At 49.7% G+C, this 18,970-nt stretch overlaps 1 protein-coding gene across 1 annotated transcript in view; it reads left to right on the forward strand.

Annotated features, from left to right (window-relative positions):
* The window catches only part of pknox2 (pbx/knotted 1 homeobox 2), a 57,675-nt gene that overhangs the window by 16,405 nt on the left and 22,300 nt on the right, over positions 1-18,970 (forward strand). Inside the window, exons 3-4 of the mRNA XM_067228573.1 lie at positions 16,646-16,753; positions 17,994-18,127. Of these exons, the coding sequence (XP_067084674.1) occupies positions 16,670-16,753; positions 17,994-18,127 (218 nt within the window). The 5' untranslated portion in view covers positions 16,646-16,669. The remainder of the gene's footprint in view (positions 1-16,645; positions 16,754-17,993; positions 18,128-18,970) is intronic.

Raw genomic sequence — 18,970 nt, forward strand, 5'->3', positions numbered from 1 at the left:
GTCTTGTGTGCCAACGCTGTCCCCAACGTCCCCAACGCCCTTTTGTTTCACCAGATTTATATGCCAGTGAAGCATTCATCCTTTCGATTTCTTTCTCGACACAGAAGGGGTGGAGGGGTAAGGTTGTAGAGACTAACCCTTTCAAGGCTAACCCTTGATACTTAGCATTAGAGGAATCAGAGCAATGTTTACGAATTGATCGTACGGAATGCTGCTGGTGTACTTGTGATGTCCTTGTGTGTGCGTTTTGGCCCTGCTGCTGCTTGTGGTGTGAGCGTTGAGGTTGGTGGTTTTAAGAAAGGCAGCCAAGCCCTTTAAATGGATTCTATCTTAAGCACTATCTCCTAGGTGGCGCTAGCTCTGGGCTTGTTTTAGCAGGGGAGGTTGTGCCTGGAGCTGCTTACACCTCCTACTGTCTTTACAGATGAGAAACCGTGTAGGACGCCATTTCAACCCCCCGAGGAGCACAGGGGTCATCCCGAGAGGAAGTCATTTAGCTCTCTGTTGTCTCAGTAAATATCAAACCATATTAACGCATAATTTGCGAGACCATCAAGTCTAGGTTGTCGCCTGGGATAAGGGCATTTTCCGACTTAGGCTTAATTTTGATAACGAACAAACGGAGAAATATCAAATTTCCGTAGAAACGAATTCCCTCACGCCAATATCTCCCTGCGACCTTTCGACGGGCAATTTTAAGTTAATGCCCTTCGTCATTAGCGTTGGCATGCTAACTCTTTCCTCAGTCTCTCCTGACACCTCTACCCCTAACCAACAATCTCTCTCACACTCGTGTCTGCTCACCCTGCCTCTGTAACCCACCAACCCTAATTCTAATTATGTTGATTTAACTTAGCCGCACCCCCCCTCCCCCCCTCCCCGCGCCATCTGAATGGAAGCTTATTAGTTTGAATATTTATTTATTTATTCCCATTTCTTGGGGTCCCTGTCGGCATTTCCAATTACTCTCGCCGCCCGGCTGTAATTGCCTCAACACTAATGGCCGCCAGACAATCGTGCTAAATGAGGTGAGGCAGAGAGTCTGCGAGCCCGACTTCATTAAGAGCTAATGGGATTTTATTGGGGGGACTGAAGACCCAGCTCATCAAAAAGGGGAGATGGAAGAAAACAAAACAGATGGAGAGAAAGAGCCAACCACACTCACCCCCTCCCCTCCGCCTCTCCTCCTCACACACACACAGTACACACACACACACACACACACTATACACACACAGTAAACACACACACACCCACACACTATACACACACAATACACATGGGAGAGCGTGTAAGTGGGCTGGTAGTTGGGTTAGGGTTAGGGAATCGGACTAGTAATCGGAAGGTTGCCGGTTTGATTCCCCGCCATGCAAATTGACGTTGTGTCCTTGGGCAAGGCACTTCACCCTACTTGCCTCGGGGGAATGTCCCTGTACTTACTGTAAGTCGCTCTGGATAAGAGCGTCTGCTAAATGACTAAATGTAAGTGGGCTGGTAGTTGGGTCGTTCTCGACAGTGTTGAAGCGTCGCTGTGTTTCAGCTCTGACGCTTATCCTACTTCAGCAGCCCCAGAGCGAAACACGTCTGACGTGCCGGAACAAGCCGGTTCCAGACACGACACAGAGTTCAGCACCGTCGTAAAAACACACAGTATATCGTTTGTGACAAAGTCTTGCTGTGTGAAGCTGTGAAGGGATCCCGATCCAGGCGAGAGGTCAGAGAGCTTCCCCTTCAGAAGCATGGGAAACTGGCTCGCCGTTTTGGTGGAAACCCCCTTCTCTTATTGGGCGTGATGACGTTGTGATATTCATGGTTTGCTGATTCGTTTCCCGTACCTTAATCCTCTGCTCCATCTTAATGCTGACATGCCTGGTCCGCTCTGGGATCCAGCTCAGTGGCCTTCCTGGCTCCTGAACAAGAGGTCCGTGCCAAACTCTATTACACGCTGAATAAAACCAACTGTTCACCTGCGAGGACCGTTTAGGCCCACTGTGTAATGGAGACTGTTAAGTGAGCATTAGTTACTCACCGTTCTGACTTCGCTCCATTCCGAGGTCGCCCAGCCTTAAAGGACACACTGATTTGTCCTCTTGTGTGGTGGAGTTAGAGAGGTTCGGGGGGGTAAAAAAAGATTTCACTTGTGCGTGCTTGGGGGGTTGGAGGAGGTAAAGAATTAGAATGCACACTAATACAAAATATACCTGAAAGTTGTACTCAACCTTATGACAGTTTTAACCAGCAGGCTTGTGTCTAACTAGCACCAACAGACAGCAAAGTGAAGGACTGTTGTCATTTTTCTAATCCCCCCACCCCAAAAAAATCTATACTTTCACACAATCTATCCCCTTTGGGGTGTGTGGTGGGGGGGGCCCAGTGTAGGCCTTGAGGCCTGGGCTCCGTAGTAACAGCTGTCCCCCAGCTGCCAGGCTCCTGCTGGGGGGGGAACCGAGCAGACCCCCCCAGGGTCAGAACTGTGGTATGGCGGTCTCCCTGGCAACCAGCGGAGGATCAGACTGGGAGAACAATCCGTCCAGTGAGAGCAGAGCAACGTTCTCTTTCTGAGCTCAGCACAGGGGAATGTGGGGGGGAAGGGGGGGGAGGGAGGGGGGGGAGTACAGGATACAAAAAGCGGAGTGAGGAAGGAATGGATGGATGGATTTGGAGTGGAGAAAAGAAAGGGTTGTGAGCAACTTGCTTCTGGCTCTGACAATTCACTGGTTTCTCCCTAGCCCCCTCCTCCTCTCCTCCTCCTCTCCTCCTCCTCTCCTCCTCCTCTCCTTCTCTCCTCCTCTCCTCTCTTCTTTTCCTTTTCTTCCTCACCCAGTCCACTCTCCTCAGAGAGGACAGACGCTGGTCGAAGGCTTATCTTATGACTCCAGAACTCTCTCGTTGAAATGAAATACCATCCACAAAACCTACATAGCTGCTCCTTGGAGTACCTGGTATTAAAACGAATACCGCACCTTTGTTTAGCCAAATAATTTATTTACATTTTTTACTGAAACTAAGTAGCACGCTCTCTTTGTGGTCTAAAAGCTGCAGTCTACCACAATTCTTAAACAGCAGATAGTGTTTAGTCCAGTTGAAAGTTGGCACAAATGTGTTTCTTAAATTATTGAGCAAGGCATGTAAATAGTGGCTTCTCAATAGTTGTGAGGATGATTCAGTGTGAATTATTAGTTTATAATTTTTCACACATATTTAAGAATACATCTCCCACCCACTAACCTTCTGCAGAACGTATCAAACAGGAAGTCCTGAGTTTGTGTTACTGTGTTGGAGCTCCAGTCACAATGAGCCGTTAAACAATAACACACTAACAGGTGTCTGGCTCTGACACTAGATCTGGTCTATCTGCTAATCAGGGCCGCAAGTTAAGTCTGTGGGTGTGTGTGTGTGTGTGTGTGTGTGTGAGGGAGAGAGTGAGTGAGCGAGCGGGAGAGAGCGAGAAACAGAAAAAGAACGTGCAACCAATAGAGAGAAATAGAGATTTCATATTTATTCAATTTCTTTTGTAGACAACCACCAATTCTAATAGAATCCTTTGTAGTCTCAAAGTCAGATCCAATGCAAAGGTAATGCAGAAGTTAGTGCATAGTCAGCTTCCAGAACTAACCAGACGAGACTAACCCCTTCAGCGCCATCTCCCTGAGCCCCCACCGAGCGCCGGAGGGCCGGTGTACGACGTCTCTCTCTTCTTCTCTTACTTTTGGCCCCCCAAAAAATCTTCGGCAAAAACGCGCGGCGGCGGAGGTCTGCACCTTGCGTTTCCATGGTAACGGGCTCCCTGCGAAAAGGTCACCGTCAGAGGTAGTTTCAGAAATGGCACAAGAGGATTATGGGGGATTTGAAGCGGACAAAAAAAAATCAGTTTTTCTTCTTTTTTTTTTCTTCTTTACAATACTCTCCCCCCCCCCCCCCCTGAATATTCTAACGATGATAAAAACATTGGGTTTGAATAGCCGCAATTACACGGCTCCTAGCAGACTAGGGCCTCATCCTTTTATTATTATTTCTTTATTTTCTTTTGAAGTCAGAATTGAAAAGGAAGAGTGGTCCACAGCTCTCTCCAGCTTTGTGGTCTCCGCTGATACGTACCCGACTGCCCCCTCAATCACCGGCGGACACCTCCCTCCTCCCCCCTCCCTCCCCCCCCCCTCCCCCCCCACTCCCCTCTCAAGTCATTTTAATTAAGTCCGTCGCTCTGCCATGTCTGGCAGAGATAATTGGAGTGGGTTTTGGATGCCATTTACTCTAAATGTCGCCTGTTTCTTCTTTCTCTACATCGCTCCCCTCTACACACACACACACACAAACACACACACCCTTAGTCCCACCCTTACCTACCTCCTCATCCTCTACCACAAAGTTAACCTCCCTTCCCTCCTCCCCACCAACCCTTCCCTCTTCTTCCATCTCGTATTCAAACGTGAAATATGGATTAACCTCGTCTGTGTGGTTGGGTGGTGCTCTGGAGAAGACTTCCTGTGAAACGTAAATTTGGGCAGACGCTGCAATTTATTTGAAATGGCAAATCAGTAGAAGCAATTTATTTGAAACGAGCAGATTCTTTGAACTTTCCTCTTTGGGGAAAGGAAGTCTCATTTTCTCACCGACGGAGAGAAGCTGAAAACTTGGAAGAAGCTGTCTTTGCGTTTCCGTAGTGTAGCCTGGGCTTTGCTCACCTGAATGGCAGAATGTTTCTGCTGTGTACTAGTATCAGGCTGATGTTTGAAGATCTGACTCATTGTCAAAATGTACATAAACCACATATCAATGTTTTTATTTACATTGGGTCTACATGGCAAGAATTCTTACTCCAAACACTCCAGAACTTATTTTTCAAAGCATATCCAGCTCTATAGTTTGACGAGACACAGCTTGACTGATGTGCTGACAGTTCCTGTGTATTTGCAGGCTCTCACAAAGTTCTTCAGAACTAATAATACTGTATGACGAGGAGAGTGAGGTCATTGACTTCTACAAGCCTCTGTACATTTATATTGTGTGTCCATATCAAACTATTTTAATAAACGAATAAACCTATTATTAGTATGTGTTTCCCAACATGTGAAAAACATGTATTTAAATGACTGCAAACACCAAGTTGTCTGCTGGGATAGTAATGGAGGTTTTAATTGGGTATGTGTACCTCATGTCATACAGTACTACTGTCGTTACCCTGCAGGTGGGTTTAAATTCCGGGGTTCTGTCGATTTGTCTTACTGTGTCAGATTTTCCTACCGTAGCACTAAACCAAAGGCCTAACCCTGAACCTAACCCTGAACCTAACCCTAACCCTGAACCTAACCATAACCCTAACCCTAACCCTAACCCTAAACCAAAGGCCTAACCCTGAACCTAACCCTGAACCTAACCCTAACCCTGAACCTAACCATAACCCTAACCCTAACCCTAACCCTAACCCAACCTTAAGCTTGGGGTGCTCATGCTTTAGAAGCCCTGGCTGGACAACCTGATGGGAGGTCCCTCCAGCAGGACTCCTCCTCCTCCCCCAGCCCTCCTCCTCCCCCAGCCCTCCTCCCCCAGCCCTCCTCCTCCTCCCCCAGCCCTCCTCCCCCCGCCCTCCTCCTCCTCCCCCAGCCATCCTCCTCCCCCAGCCCTCCTCCTCCTCCCCCAGCCCTCCTCCCCCAGACTTCCTCCTCCTTCTACCCCCAGCCCTCCTCCTTCTACCCCCAGCCCTCCTCCCCCAGCCCTCCTCCTCCCCCAGCCCTCCTCCTCTCCCCGCCCTCCTCCTCTCCCCACCCTCCTCCTCCTCCCACAGACTTCCTCCTCTCCCCACCCCTCCTCCCCCCCAGCCCTCCTCCTCCTCCCTCCTCCCCCAGACTTCCTCCTCTCCCCACCCCTCCTCCCCCCAGCCCTCATCCTCCCCCCCAGCCCTCCTCCTCCCCCAGCCCTCCTCCTCCCCCAGACTTCCTCCTCCTTCTACCCCCAGCCCTCCTCCTTCTACCCCCAGCCCTCCTCCCCCAGCCCTCCTCCTCTCCCCACCCCTCCTCCCCCCAGCCCTCCTCCTCCTCCTCCCCCCCAGTCCTCCATCCATCAGCAGAGCTGGTGTGCTGCTGACAGGGGCCGTGCAGTGGGCCACCCATCCAGCCGGCCGCGGAGGGACGATCTAATATCCTCTCATCTAATGCTCTCCAGATGTCCTATTGGCTGGCTTCTTTTTTGTTGGAGTGGGGGAGAGGGGTAGGGGGGGTGCCCCAAAACTCTGAAGCTGCTGAGGCCTCATCTAGACACCTCCAGGGAAGAGAGGGAGAGATAGAGAGGGGAGAGAAAGGAAAGAGAGAGAGAGAGAGTGTGTGTGGGGGGAGGGGGCTGAGGGTTAGAAAAATAAATAAAATATCTAATTCAGCCGTGTATGGACTAGTTTAGTTCATCCCCTTCCCAGCCCTGCTCCGGTGCTTGTAGTGTAACTCAACCCTGTTCCCCCTCCCTCACCTGCACCCTGGTGCTCGTAGGAAACTAGGATCACACCAAACTCTTCACTGTAGGCACACCACACCTGATGAGCATTTGTGCAAAGTCAATATTCCTAGCTGGTGGAATTTCTGAATATGAGAGAGGTGGAGGTGGTGTCCCTTCCTGATGCACCGTGGTTAGAGCAGGGCAGGTCTCTGGCGCGGGGTGTTGAAGCGAACAAGGAGGTTCCATCGTGGGTAACATAGTCTGTCCTTCAGTCTCACACACATTGTCTGGGTTTCCTCTTCCTGTCTGGCTCGCACTGCATCTGTCTTCCCTCTTGTGCAACTTCTCCTTTCATCTCTCTCCTCTTCTCCACCCCTCCCTCTCCTCCTCCCTGCCCCTCTTTCCTCCTCTTCCTTCTCTCCTCCTCTACCCCCTCCTCCTCTCTCTCTCTCTCTCTCTCTCTCTCTCTCTCTCTCTCTCGTCTTCTATCTAGTGATCTGGTCCCAGATGGTCTCCAAACTTCTCTCTCAACCACTACCCCTTCTGTTCCTTCTTCTCCTCTCCCCCCTCCTTCTCATTCACCCCCCATCTATCTCTCTCTCTATCTCTCTCTCCTCTTGTCCAGCACATGCCTTCTCCAGTCCCTGTGGCATTTTCAGAGGAAATTTAATATTGGATTGTTTGGTGTTTCCAAGGATTTCAATCAGCTGGCAGGCTCTCTCTCTCTCTCTCTCTCTCTCTCTCACTGTTAAGGTTTCTCTCTCTCCTTCTCTGTGTTTGTCTCCCCCTCTCTCTCATCCTGAGACACACAGACTAACATCTGAGGCAGTCAGGAGCAGCCGACCCCGGCGCCATGCTCTGGGTTCTGTACCGATGTTCACAACATCCTGTCTTTTCTCCTCCCTGCTTCAGTCAGACGTCTCCCTGGCTCTGAGCTCCTCCAGCCCCTCTGCTGCTCTGGACACGCTCTCTGGAGACGCTCTCTGATCCTGGTCCTCCACATCCTCGCTGGTGGTTATTGTCGCCAGAGGTTTCATACGAAGGACTGTGGTGATGTAATACATGTATATAATAACATTACTTGAGGTGATATCTGAACTGCGAGGCTGCAGGGAACTGAGGGTGGTTATCAGAGCTTCCGGAGACAGAAGACGTTTAAGACTTCAGAGAAAGAAAAAAAAGTCCTTTATTAACAATCTCTCTGAGCACACAGAGCCTGTGAGTAGCCAAGCGGGTTACAGGGACCATCCACCCAGAACCTTTTCCCCCACGTCACCCTTGACTCCTCATCGCCCTACATCCTGTAGTAATCCCTCTCCAGCCCTGCCCAGGTTAAAGGTTCTTATCTCACGGCTGCTAGTCACAGTAGTCTGTGTTTAGGGGGATCACTGCCTCCCCACCCCCTCTATCTCTGCCTCACTGCCCCTCTCAGGCCCCTCTCAGGCCCCTGTCAGACCCCTCTCAGACCCCTCTCAGGCCCCTGTCAGACCCCTCTCAGACCCCTCTCAGACCCCTGTCAGGGCCTCTTTTGAAATACATCCGCCCCCACCACACCACCCCCAACACACCACCCCCACCCATCCATGCCAAGAATCCACTAACAATTCAGTGGCTTGCCTATCCACAGTCTCTGCTCCCACAACCCAACACACACACACAGACACACACCTGCTAATCCCCCTTCTCATTAGCCCCCCAACGCTGTCCTCAGCCCCACTCCACTGTGGTCTCAGTGCACGAGGGAGCAGGGAATGGAAGGAGTTGCCTGCTTGGGTCCACTTAATACCCCTCACCCAGCACTCCTCCCAGCCGGGCAATGCCAACACGGCTGCCAGGCGCGCCTGTTTCCTCTCCCAGGGCGGTGTGGATGGATCACTGGGTGGAGTTAAGGGGATACAAGGCCTGGCAGAATCCCGAGCCCACAGTCTCTTTTTAACAAGTTGACTCTCAGAGCTGCCTCTGTAAGATAAGCTGATGTTAAAGATCCTTTTATAGCCACATCTGGGTGACATATTCTAACCCTCCAATGTCAGACATTGGTTTTCCATGTACCCTGCCTGGCTGCAGGTTTACCCAGTGTAACACAGGCATGGCTCACTCACACAGTGATAAGCAGCAATCCATGTTTTTTAGGGACCTTGTTGATGCAATAGCAGATAAGCAGCACAGTGTTGCTGCCTCGGGATCGCTGGTGTAGACCTACATGAGAACGGAAAAAGAAAAGACGTTAGTAAAAAAATAAAAAATAAAACGTCAACAAAAAATAATACACGGTTTGACGGCTATCTCTTAGAGATTACCGTCCCTCTCAGTGAGCTCGCTAGTTCCAATTTCAACGGAATTTCTGCCTTCGATATTCCGATGTTTATCATCTTAGCGAGAGGAAATGTGATTGCTGTGTGTCAACCGTGGGCCACGCTTGTCTCCTCTGCGCGGGCGCTAATAACATCAGATGACGGCCAGTTAAACATTCGTCACCAGCCTCAACTCGCTGAATGAGAGCAGATTGGCGGAGTAGCCTACAGTATGGAGTGACAGTGTTCCTGACAGTGACAGTAGGCCAAACTCACGTTTTGTAGCAAAGGAGGCACTCCCGTACATGGCCTACATTAACTTATATCATGCTCTCTGTTCATTTAGAAATAATATATCATTCCTTTAGGAGGAAACACTGCTCTTCAGAATGACATGGCAGCTGATAAAATGAAATCTAGGATCCACAGTTGGGTAAACTCTGGAGGTAGGCTAGTTAAGGTAACCTCAGAATTGCTAAAGCTGTAGGTTGATACTTAGGTCACACCCGACACAACAAAGTTTGACGTGTTCTTGTATGGTGTGTACACCAACATGTAGCCTACAGTTCTCATTTCTACACAAATAGATACAAAAATGTATCTATTTTAACCCCAAAAAACAACTAATTATAATAAGAGCTTTTAGCTATGCTAATAAGGCTATTTGCATGCGTAGTACCAGCCTTTGGGGAATAACAAAAACATTTTTTTGCCACTCTAGTCTCCACACCCGTTTTAGTGAAGACTTTAATCTAATTTTAAAAAGCAGGCCAGAATGCAATCAAATCTGAATAATATCTAAACAATAATTTGCATAAATACAAAGAAAACAAGAATTGGAGTCAGATTGGACCACTGATGCCAATGTATGGACTGAAAACAAGCAACTTGTGTTGCACACTCGGCTGCCTCAGGGGAAATTGGAGTGTGTTCATTATGTTTAAATGTTAGAAGGACGTTCATGAAACGTTGCCATCATTATGAAGTTGAATACGAAAGAGGAATTTTCAGCGGTCATTCTTTGAAGAACAAGTTGGAGAGGACGTTTTGTCTGGGGTGTGCAACCAACATTTCTATCTATGGATCCGTCTGCCTGCCTGCCTGCCTGCCTCTCTATCTCTCTCTCTCTCTCTCTCTCTCTCTCTCTCTCTCTCTCTCTCTCTCTCTCTCTCTCTGTAGATAGCTACCTGGCTAGCTCATATTGAGAAGATTATATACGTATGACCTGTATGACCTAACCAGCAACAGTAGTAACAACCTCTCCTCCAGAACCACAGTAAACGAGTCCAGCAGCAGCCTCTCTCCAAGCCGCACCACCGGACGGCTGAACTCTGCTGAACCATAACAACCTGGATCTGAGTGTCCTTCACTGGGCTGCAGGATCAACCAGCAGCACTACCATCCACCCCAGCTGTCCACAGCCAGGGAGAGGAGGACTGATAAGTGTGAATGCTAAGTGGGGACGTCAGGAGGGCTGTCCGGGGTGCAGAGTGTCTCCAGGTCTGCCTGCTGCTGGGTCAGGTTAATGAGGAGGTCTGGGAGCTTGTGGGCTGTGCTGTGTGGGTCTCCTGCTAGCCTGGGGCTGGGTGAGTCCTCAGGGCCACTGCTGGGCCTTGCTGCCCCAGGCTGGGCTCGGCCTGTGGGTTTCCTTGCTTCTTTACTCTGTGTGTAGGTTGTGTGATGTCTGTATGATTGTATGTGCGTGTGTGTGTTGAGGGTGGTGTACACTTGCGTGTGTGTGTGTAGAAGGTGGTGTATGCTTTTTTTGTGTGTGTGTTTTGCATGCATGAGAGTGTGTGTGTGTGTGTGTGTGTGTGTAGGAAATGGCCCCTTTTCCCAACCTCATTATCATCAGCATACCCCCCCCCCCCCCACACACACACACACACACACACACACACACACACACACACACACACACACACACACTTACTATGTACAAGCCCCTCACTATTGGTTTTAGCATTGCAAATCTGCTTAACAATGAGCGATGATTGGATTCCTATTTTCAAAAAACCTTGATTTATGTATTCATCTTGACTAATGCTGTGATCAGGGCATTAAGATGCATGGTATCTGGGCAAGGTGACACCTCGGCTGCAAATGGTATTCATTGGCTTTCTAGTTTATATCAGTAACCTGGAAACTCTAACCAAATGGACCAAATGATTTTGAAGGAGGATTGAGATTGCTCTCTGGCTTACAGCAAACACATGCTAGCTCTGCAGCGGTTTTTATAGTTCACACACATGAAAGCACAAATGGAGATCCAACTGGGTCTGGCGAAATGTCGAGTCCGTCTCAAGTGCTGCATTCCAACATGTTCTCCTGATTGACTGTCCTTGCGTAGCCAATGTCAGTTTCTAAACTTTTCATCCGGATCGTACAACATGAAACAATATTATAGTGGATGGATTCTGAGGTAAAATTGTGTTGATATATTGTCATTATGTAAAGTAGATCCCGAACACCAGTCCTCAAACTGATCTTTTCCATGTCTGGTTAGGAAAAGTAAATGATGAGAGCAGTTGGATTGTGCGTGTGTGTTTGGATGAGGTGTGTGTGTCCAGTGTGTGCAGAGAGGTTGGATGAAATATGTCTCGTGTAAACACTCCTGACCACATCCTCTAGACTGCAGGCGTCACCTGTTTTCTGTTTGGTTCAAAAAGCCAATCAGCTCTCTGATCAGGAGATTAGGCCGATGTACAGACCAATCCAGAACTGTTTAACATATCAAACACTCAGGCCTGTTTCTCACTGTGTCTCGCTGGTGTAGTGCTTCTGGTGTGTGGATGGTTTGACTAGAAACTGACAGGAAGAGAATGTGTGTGTGTGTGTGTGTGTAGAGTCAAGGACAATATAGGATTTGAGCGTGCCAGCCTCTACACAGCCCAGCCCCCTCCCCCCACCCCTATCAATACCCTCATCCCCCTAGGAACTTGTAGAAATTAGCCCTGTTATCAGACTAGCCAACGATTGTGGTCAGGGGTCATGTCGAGATTTATCGATGACATCTTTAGCCTTTTCTCAGCCGGGGGCAGGCTGGAAGGCAGCACCAGTGGGACAGCACAGAGGATCGAAACAAGTGAACATTCAGACACAAACAGAGGCAGCTGTCTGTATTTACTCCTGTTCGAGCCTCAATATCCAAACATCTGAAACGTGTGATACATTCACGAAGGGTTAGCTTGTTGGTTTATCTACAGAGTCTAAACACTGTCAGGTTCCGGTTTAACATCAGTGGTCAGGAGTGTTTGAGGTTAGAGTTAGCACAACCATCATTATTTGTGGAAAAAGATGCACGATGCTATAATGCAACATACAAAGTACTAGAGGACGTTTCACTAAAGGCCTGAACCGTCCTGTGGAGCAGGATCACAGTGTGACCTTGTGATGGGGCTCACAGCCCCAGGGACAGCCTCACAGCCCCAGAGACAGCCTCACAGCCCCAGAGACAGCCTCACAGCCCCAGGGACAGCCTCACAGCCCCAGAGACAGCCTCACAGCCCCAGGGACAGCCTCACAGCCCCAGGGACAGCCTCACAGCCCCAGAGACAGCCTCACAGCCCCAGAGACAGCCTCACAGCCCCAGGGACAGCCTCACAGCCCCAGGGACAGCCTCACAGCCCCAGGGACAGCCTCACAGCCCCAGGGACAGCCTCACAGCCCCAGGGACAGCCTCACAGCCCCAGGGACAGCCTCACAGCCCCAGGGACAGCCTCACAGCCCTAGGGACAGCCTGGCCACGGTGGCTTCTACATCCAGTGTGGATTTTTATTTCAATACCGGAGCAAACGGTCAAATTGTGGAAATGTGAAGGACAAGCTTGAAGTGAGAGGGGCGCAAGGTTTCTACTGGAGGGGCGCGGGGTTTCTACTGGAGGGGCGCAGGGTTTCTACTGGAGGGGCGCAGGGTTTCTACTGGAGGGGCGCGGGGTTTCTACTGGAGGGGCGCAGGGTTTCTACTGGAGGGGCGCGGGGTTTCTACTGGAGGGGCGCGGGGTTTCTACTGGAGGGGCGCGGGGTTTCTACTGGAGGGGCGCGGGGTTTCTACTAGAGGGGCGCGGGGTTTCTACTGGAGGGGCGCGGGGTTTCTACTGGAGGGGCGCGGGGTTTCTACTGGAGGGGCGCGGGGTTTCTACTGGAGGGGCGCGGGGTTTCTACTGGAGGGGCGCGGGGTTTCTACTGGAGGGGCGCGGGGTTTCTACTGGAGGGGCGCGGGGTTTCTACTGGAAGGGCGCGGGGTTTCTACTGGAAGGGCGCGGGGTTTCTACTGGAGGGGCGCGGGGTTTCTACTGGAGGGGCGCGGGGTTTCTACTGGAGGGGCGCGGGGTTTCTACTGGAGGGGCGCGGGGTTTCTACTGGAGGGGCGCGGGGTTTCTACTGGAGGGGCGCGGGGTTTCTACTGGAGGGGCGCGGGGTTTCTACTGGAGGGGCGCGGGGTTTCTACTGGAGGGGCGCGGGGTTTCTACTGGAGGGGCGCGGGGTTTCTACTGGAGGGGCGCGGGGTTTCTACTGGAGGGGCGCGGGGTTTCTACTGGAGGGGCGCGGGGTTTCTACTGGAGGGGCGCGGGGTTTCTACTGGAGGGGCGCGGGGTTTCTACTGGAGGGGCGCAGGGTTTCTACTGGAGGGGCGCAGGGTTTCTACTGGAGGGGCGCAGGGTTTCTACCTGGTTGGAAAATGGAATTTTTCAAAAGCTGTGGCACCAGCCCAGTGCTGAATCAGATTAAAGAGTAAAATTGTTTCCCTTTTCTTCAACGCAAATACATATTCAGAAACACCCCTTTGATGTTTTTTGTTTTTTTGAGAGGGGGGGATAATTTGCCTCCAGTTCATGTTCCTTTTCATGCTTGCCATTGAAATTTGGAGTTGAGCTCAAGGCAATGCTTTGCTGATGTGTATTTTGGAATGAGTTTGGTTTAGAGCGTGATAGGAACAGGAAGCAGTTTAGAAACCAGAAACACTTGTGTCTCAGGCTGGAGCTGGCTAATTATTAGTTGGTTCATTGAGACGTTTTATTTAATTTGATTGATCATGGTGCCAATGAGAGTGTTGGTGATCAAAGCTTTCAGATGTTCTCAGGGAACTTAACACTTTTTAGCCTGTTTGGTCGTTCACCATGGGAGGATGTTTTTTATTTCTAAATAGATGTTTTCCTGTGGTGGACGTTTGTGTGTATGAGTGTCAGGGTGTGTGTGTGTGTGTGCCTGTCTCACGTAACTCGCTTGTTCAGATCTGGTGTGAGGTACGTCATTCCTCGAGGGATGAGGTGACTTGAGAGGATGCCTAAAATACTGCGCAATAATTGGAATTGCTTTATCTTTAGTCTCATCAATTAATGTGCAATTTTCCATTTAATCACCAACGCGCTTCCTGCATTTGCAATTAAAATAAGCCCTGATAACAGAGAAGATGTTTCTGCTGATATCATTGGAATATGCACACACACACACACCAGGAATAGCAATCAGTACACAAGACACAGACACCCACACATGCATACAAACACACAGGCAATCACAGAACACACATTCAAGTGCACAAAGTATAAACACACACACAAACAGCCTCCAACCAGACCATCCTCCACAGGCATGGTTGTGAGAGTGCTACCTGACGTGCAGCGCCTCCTAGAACAGACAGAACCTCCTAGAACAGACAGAACCTCCTAGAACAGACAGAACCTCCTAGAAGTCAGGTGGCTGAGCGGTTAGAGAATCGGGCTAGTAATCAGAAGGTCGCCGGTTCGCTTCCCGGCCGTGCAAAATGACGTTGTGTACCTGGGCAAGGCACTTCACCCTACTTGCCTCAGGGGAATGTCCCTGTACTTACTGTAAGTCGCTCTGGATAAGAGCGTCTGTTAAATGACTAAATGTAATGTAAATGTAGAACAGGGTTTTAAAACTAGTCTAGAAGAAGCAGAGGAGATATCTGGAGGGTTAGGGTTAGACATATCTGAAGGACATCCCTGTGGGTGTCACTAGTAGTGACAGAATCACACCTTTAGCTTAGCTGTAGTACGTGTTTATTTTAGGGGGTGGGATTTGAAGTTGCAACCTATTGATCTGCAGTAAAACGCTCCACACGGTTGCTTGCTAGTGCCATCCCGGTGGTGGAGCTGTCAGGTTTGTCCCTGGTGGTCTGCTCTCTGGGTGATCTCACTCTTCCTCTGCTGTCCTGGAGGAGAGACGAGCTGCCAGCTTCACTTCCTGTCTGGTCTTGCGTCTGGGTCTGTGGCCTTGTCACGGGTCTCCTCAGAGAGGGGTCTGTCTGGGGACTCAAACAGGACACGGGCTGCCTCTGCAGGATGGAAGACAGACGGTTTTTCCATCTAAAAAAAGTATAATTTGTAATAGTAGACTGTATAGAAATATCTGTACTATCTTCTATATACCCTCCTTTAATGTACCTCAATTAATACTGTGCAACATGTCTTCTTGTGTGTGCAGTTTTGTTTAGGTTCTTGAGATACAGGGGAAAAAAGTCAATATAGAAATGTGTGTGGTTTCCTGTCAGAAAGCCGTCTTACAGGGAGCACTGTTTATACATTTGATCAGCACTTTCCTCAGCACTTTGAGTTTGTGTTTGAAAATGATGAATGGCAAGAAAACACAAAGTACACAGCACACTATCCTGGCATGTACACACACACACACACACACACGTATAAATCCACACAGACACACTATGTGATTTAGCAAGACTAACAGTCCCCCTGGACAGGTCACACAGCAGGCTGTGTGTGTGTGTGTGTGTGTGTGTGTGCGGGAGGGAGGGAGGGAGGGAGGGAGGGAGGGAGGGAGGGAGGGAGGGAGGGAGGGAGGGAGGGAGGGAGGGAGGGAGGGAGGGAGGGAGGGAGGGAGCAGGGGAAGATGACGTCAGGGTTGAACCGTGCAGAACATCGTCCTCAGAACTGAGGGGTGATTTACAGCTCTCATACTGAGGACACACACACACTCTCACTCACACAAACACAACAACACCCAAAATAGCCCTCGGAGGCTTGGATTACATACTGTCTAGTCACTGGGACGTTAAAAGAAAACTGTGGATTGACTAGATTGTTTACTTGTGGAATTGGACTGAGTGCAGATTCAGAGAACCTGTATACGGTTCTTCACCTCAGAATATTTGATTCTATGAGCAGGATAGGCAGGCTGGTGGTCTCCAGCGTAAGAGCATGGATAAAACATTAGCCAGCTCCCTCCCAGCACTGGAGGTGTCCTGCTGGTCTAGCGTCCAGGCAGGGGGGCTACGGGTGTCATGCAGGAAGGTATCCCTTGGTGTGTGAGAGACTGTGTGTCCTATCGTGTGTGTATGAGTGTGTCAACTCCAGAGACCTTAACCCTGAACCAATTATCTCTCTAGGGGTCCAGCACAGAACCTGGGGGACCCCATGCTGTCCTGGCAACTGCAATTAGTCTACTGACTGGAGCACTAATTAACCCACTGATTGGCCAATTGGTGAAGCAGTCTGACATGAGGACGACCAGGGTGATGTTTGTATCTCGTTAGAGGCTGTGTTAGCTTGCATTGCTGACTTGCTGTGTTGGTAAAGTACAGGTCTGTGTAGTGTGTGATTTGAGATTCTCGGCCTGATATGACACTCAGTCTTTGTGGCTGAAAAATGAGGTTCAGCTGGGGAAAAAGGAGAGAGGGAGACGGGGAGAGATGAGGAAGTGAGAAAGTTCAAACTCTAATCATAGCAACACCTGGTGGCTAGTTCAGAAATAACAATTCAGAACAAAATCCCGAAACACACCCTCTACATTCAGCAGACAGAACTTGTCAAACCATCATTCCACTGACTTTCTGAAAAACGCTTTGTTGACAGCATTGGATCATTCCAAGTGTTGTAAAAATGACTGCGTAAATTAACACACTGTGTGTATCTCTGTGTGTGTGTGTGTGTGTGCTCTCCCCAGGTCTTCATGTGAAGCTATCCCATAATGCAACATGTGCCCCCAGCACCAGGACTAGCTATGATGGCCACCCAGAGTGTTCCTCCACCATCCTACCAGGAGAGCCAGCAGGTAGGTGGCTGCTACAGGTACACAGACTGGGGAACACCTGGAGAAGCCCCCCCAGAAGCCCCCCTAGAAGCCCCCCTAGAAGCCCCCCTAGAAGCCCCCCTAGAAGCCCCCCAGAAGCCCCAGTGAACACAGTTTAACAGACTTTACAGGCCTGCCTTAGAGCACTGTAGCAGCAGCTGTTTCAGAGTTTAGGGGTAGTTTGGTTTTTAATCCAGGTGAAGTACAAAGATTACAGTGATGATTATAGGATGCTGATACTCTGGGTTTCTCTGCTGGACGGCTGGAGAGAGAGGGAGAGATTTGCAATGTAGATGTTAGCATTATCCTACATATCATCAGCCATCACCATACGATTGGATAAACCAACACTGTAAACGTTGCATTGTTCCTTTAGGAAAATTGGCCAAATATGTTTATTATCCTTACCCTTATGGTGATCAAACGAGTCGCCCAGTGCAGACGCCACAAGCGTGGTAAACTGAGGGTAAAGTAGATCAGGTTGGAGGAAGCACGCCTCACCACCCCTCCCCCTCTCTGTCTCCACCGCCGTATCCTTCCGCCTGGAGGATTAGTGCCAGGGGATCGCTCCCGCGCCCAGTCAAAGCACGGCACTAATGCAAATGAGAGCTAGTTAAGTGTGAAGAAGCTAATTTATTTCCCATTTGGTGCCGGGATTAAGACTTGAAGCTTCCTACCCATTGCAAAAAAAAATAACAAATGGGGAGAAGGGGAGGGAGGATGCAGGGTGGGTATTTCCTGAGAGAAAACGAGGGGAAAAGAGGCGAGAGAAAGAGAATGAGAGAGGGGGATGGATGAGTCGGGATGCGAGGATCTACACAACTGGAAAGGGGCAAACCATCACGTTACACACACCATCACATTACACACACCATCACGTTACACACACCATCACGTTACACACCATCACGTTACACACACCATCACGTTACACACACCATCACAAGATGGAGAGATTACTAGTCTGTCCTCTCCTGGCTGGATGGGTTCTAAATGTGTAACATGTGCATTACATGCAAGACACCCTCTACAACGGCGACCCTATTTGTGATTTTGACTTCCTGTTGTAATGATCCTGACTTCCTGTTGTTGTAATCCTGACTTCCTGTTGTGATGATCTTGACTTCCTGTTATTGTGATTGTGACTTCATGTTGTTGTGATCTTGACTTCCTGTTGTGATTCTAACTTCCTGTTGTCGTGACCCTGACTTCCTGTCTGCAGATGACGGGCACCACCCAGCAGAACTCCAAGACCCCGCAGGTCCACCTCCCGGCTGCGGGGGGCGCCAGCACACCGGTCAGCGTGACCCTCGACCCCCAGGCCCAGCTGGAGTCTGATAAGAGGGCCGTCTACAGGTGAGACCGGGGCAGGTGGGGCAGGTGTGGAGGACTGGAGCAGTCAGTCTAGTTGTGGTACATGGAGAAACGTGACTGGAAGGAGGATTGACAGACCATAAAACACTGTACATTGATGTGAGTGTGTGTATGCTCCAAAGACTACATCCGTGTAGGATACTGTAGGGTACATTCCTGTTAGTTGGGAACAGGTGGCTGAGTGGTTAGAGATTCGGGCTAGTAATCAGAAGGTCGCTGGTTCGATTCCCAGCTGTGTCAAATGTGTTGTGTCCTTGGGCAAGGCACTTCACCCTACTTGCCTCGGGGGAATGTCCCTGTACTTATTGTAAGTCGCTCTGGATAAGAGCGTCTGCAAAATGACTAAATGTAAATGTAAAGACTTTATGCAATTGCCATATACAGTAAGTGCCACGTAATGTTCTTTTGAGGGCGGTGAATAGTACCCAAACACATATTTGAAATGTACCCTCCACTAACCAACCTCATCACTTGAATATTAATGCACTTTCATAATGGGCATTTATTATCTATTTATGAAGTAAATTATTCAAAATACAGACTTTTTTTTTTCTGTTCAGCAATCTCCCAGTGAGAAACCACATGCCTGCTAGAAATCGCGGCAGAACTATTTGACCCAAAAAACAAAGCTTGAACACAGTCTTCATTGGATTGTGCTAAGATGACAGGGCACCCTTTTAGCTTGGCCCAACACCGTGGCAGTGCTGCTTCCCGGAAGGTGATCGGCTATTCCTGTCTGATTGGGTTCTCGCCCCCTGGACGCCTGCGCTAAGCCCCAGAGGCAAGCCACTATGAAGGCCTTGCCAAGCCGGGGGCTGAATTTCT

This window comes from Osmerus mordax, chromosome 25, assembly GCF_038355195.1.
Source record: "Osmerus mordax isolate fOsmMor3 chromosome 25, fOsmMor3.pri, whole genome shotgun sequence".
Lineage (NCBI taxonomy): Eukaryota > Metazoa > Chordata > Actinopteri > Osmeriformes > Osmeridae > Osmerus > Osmerus mordax.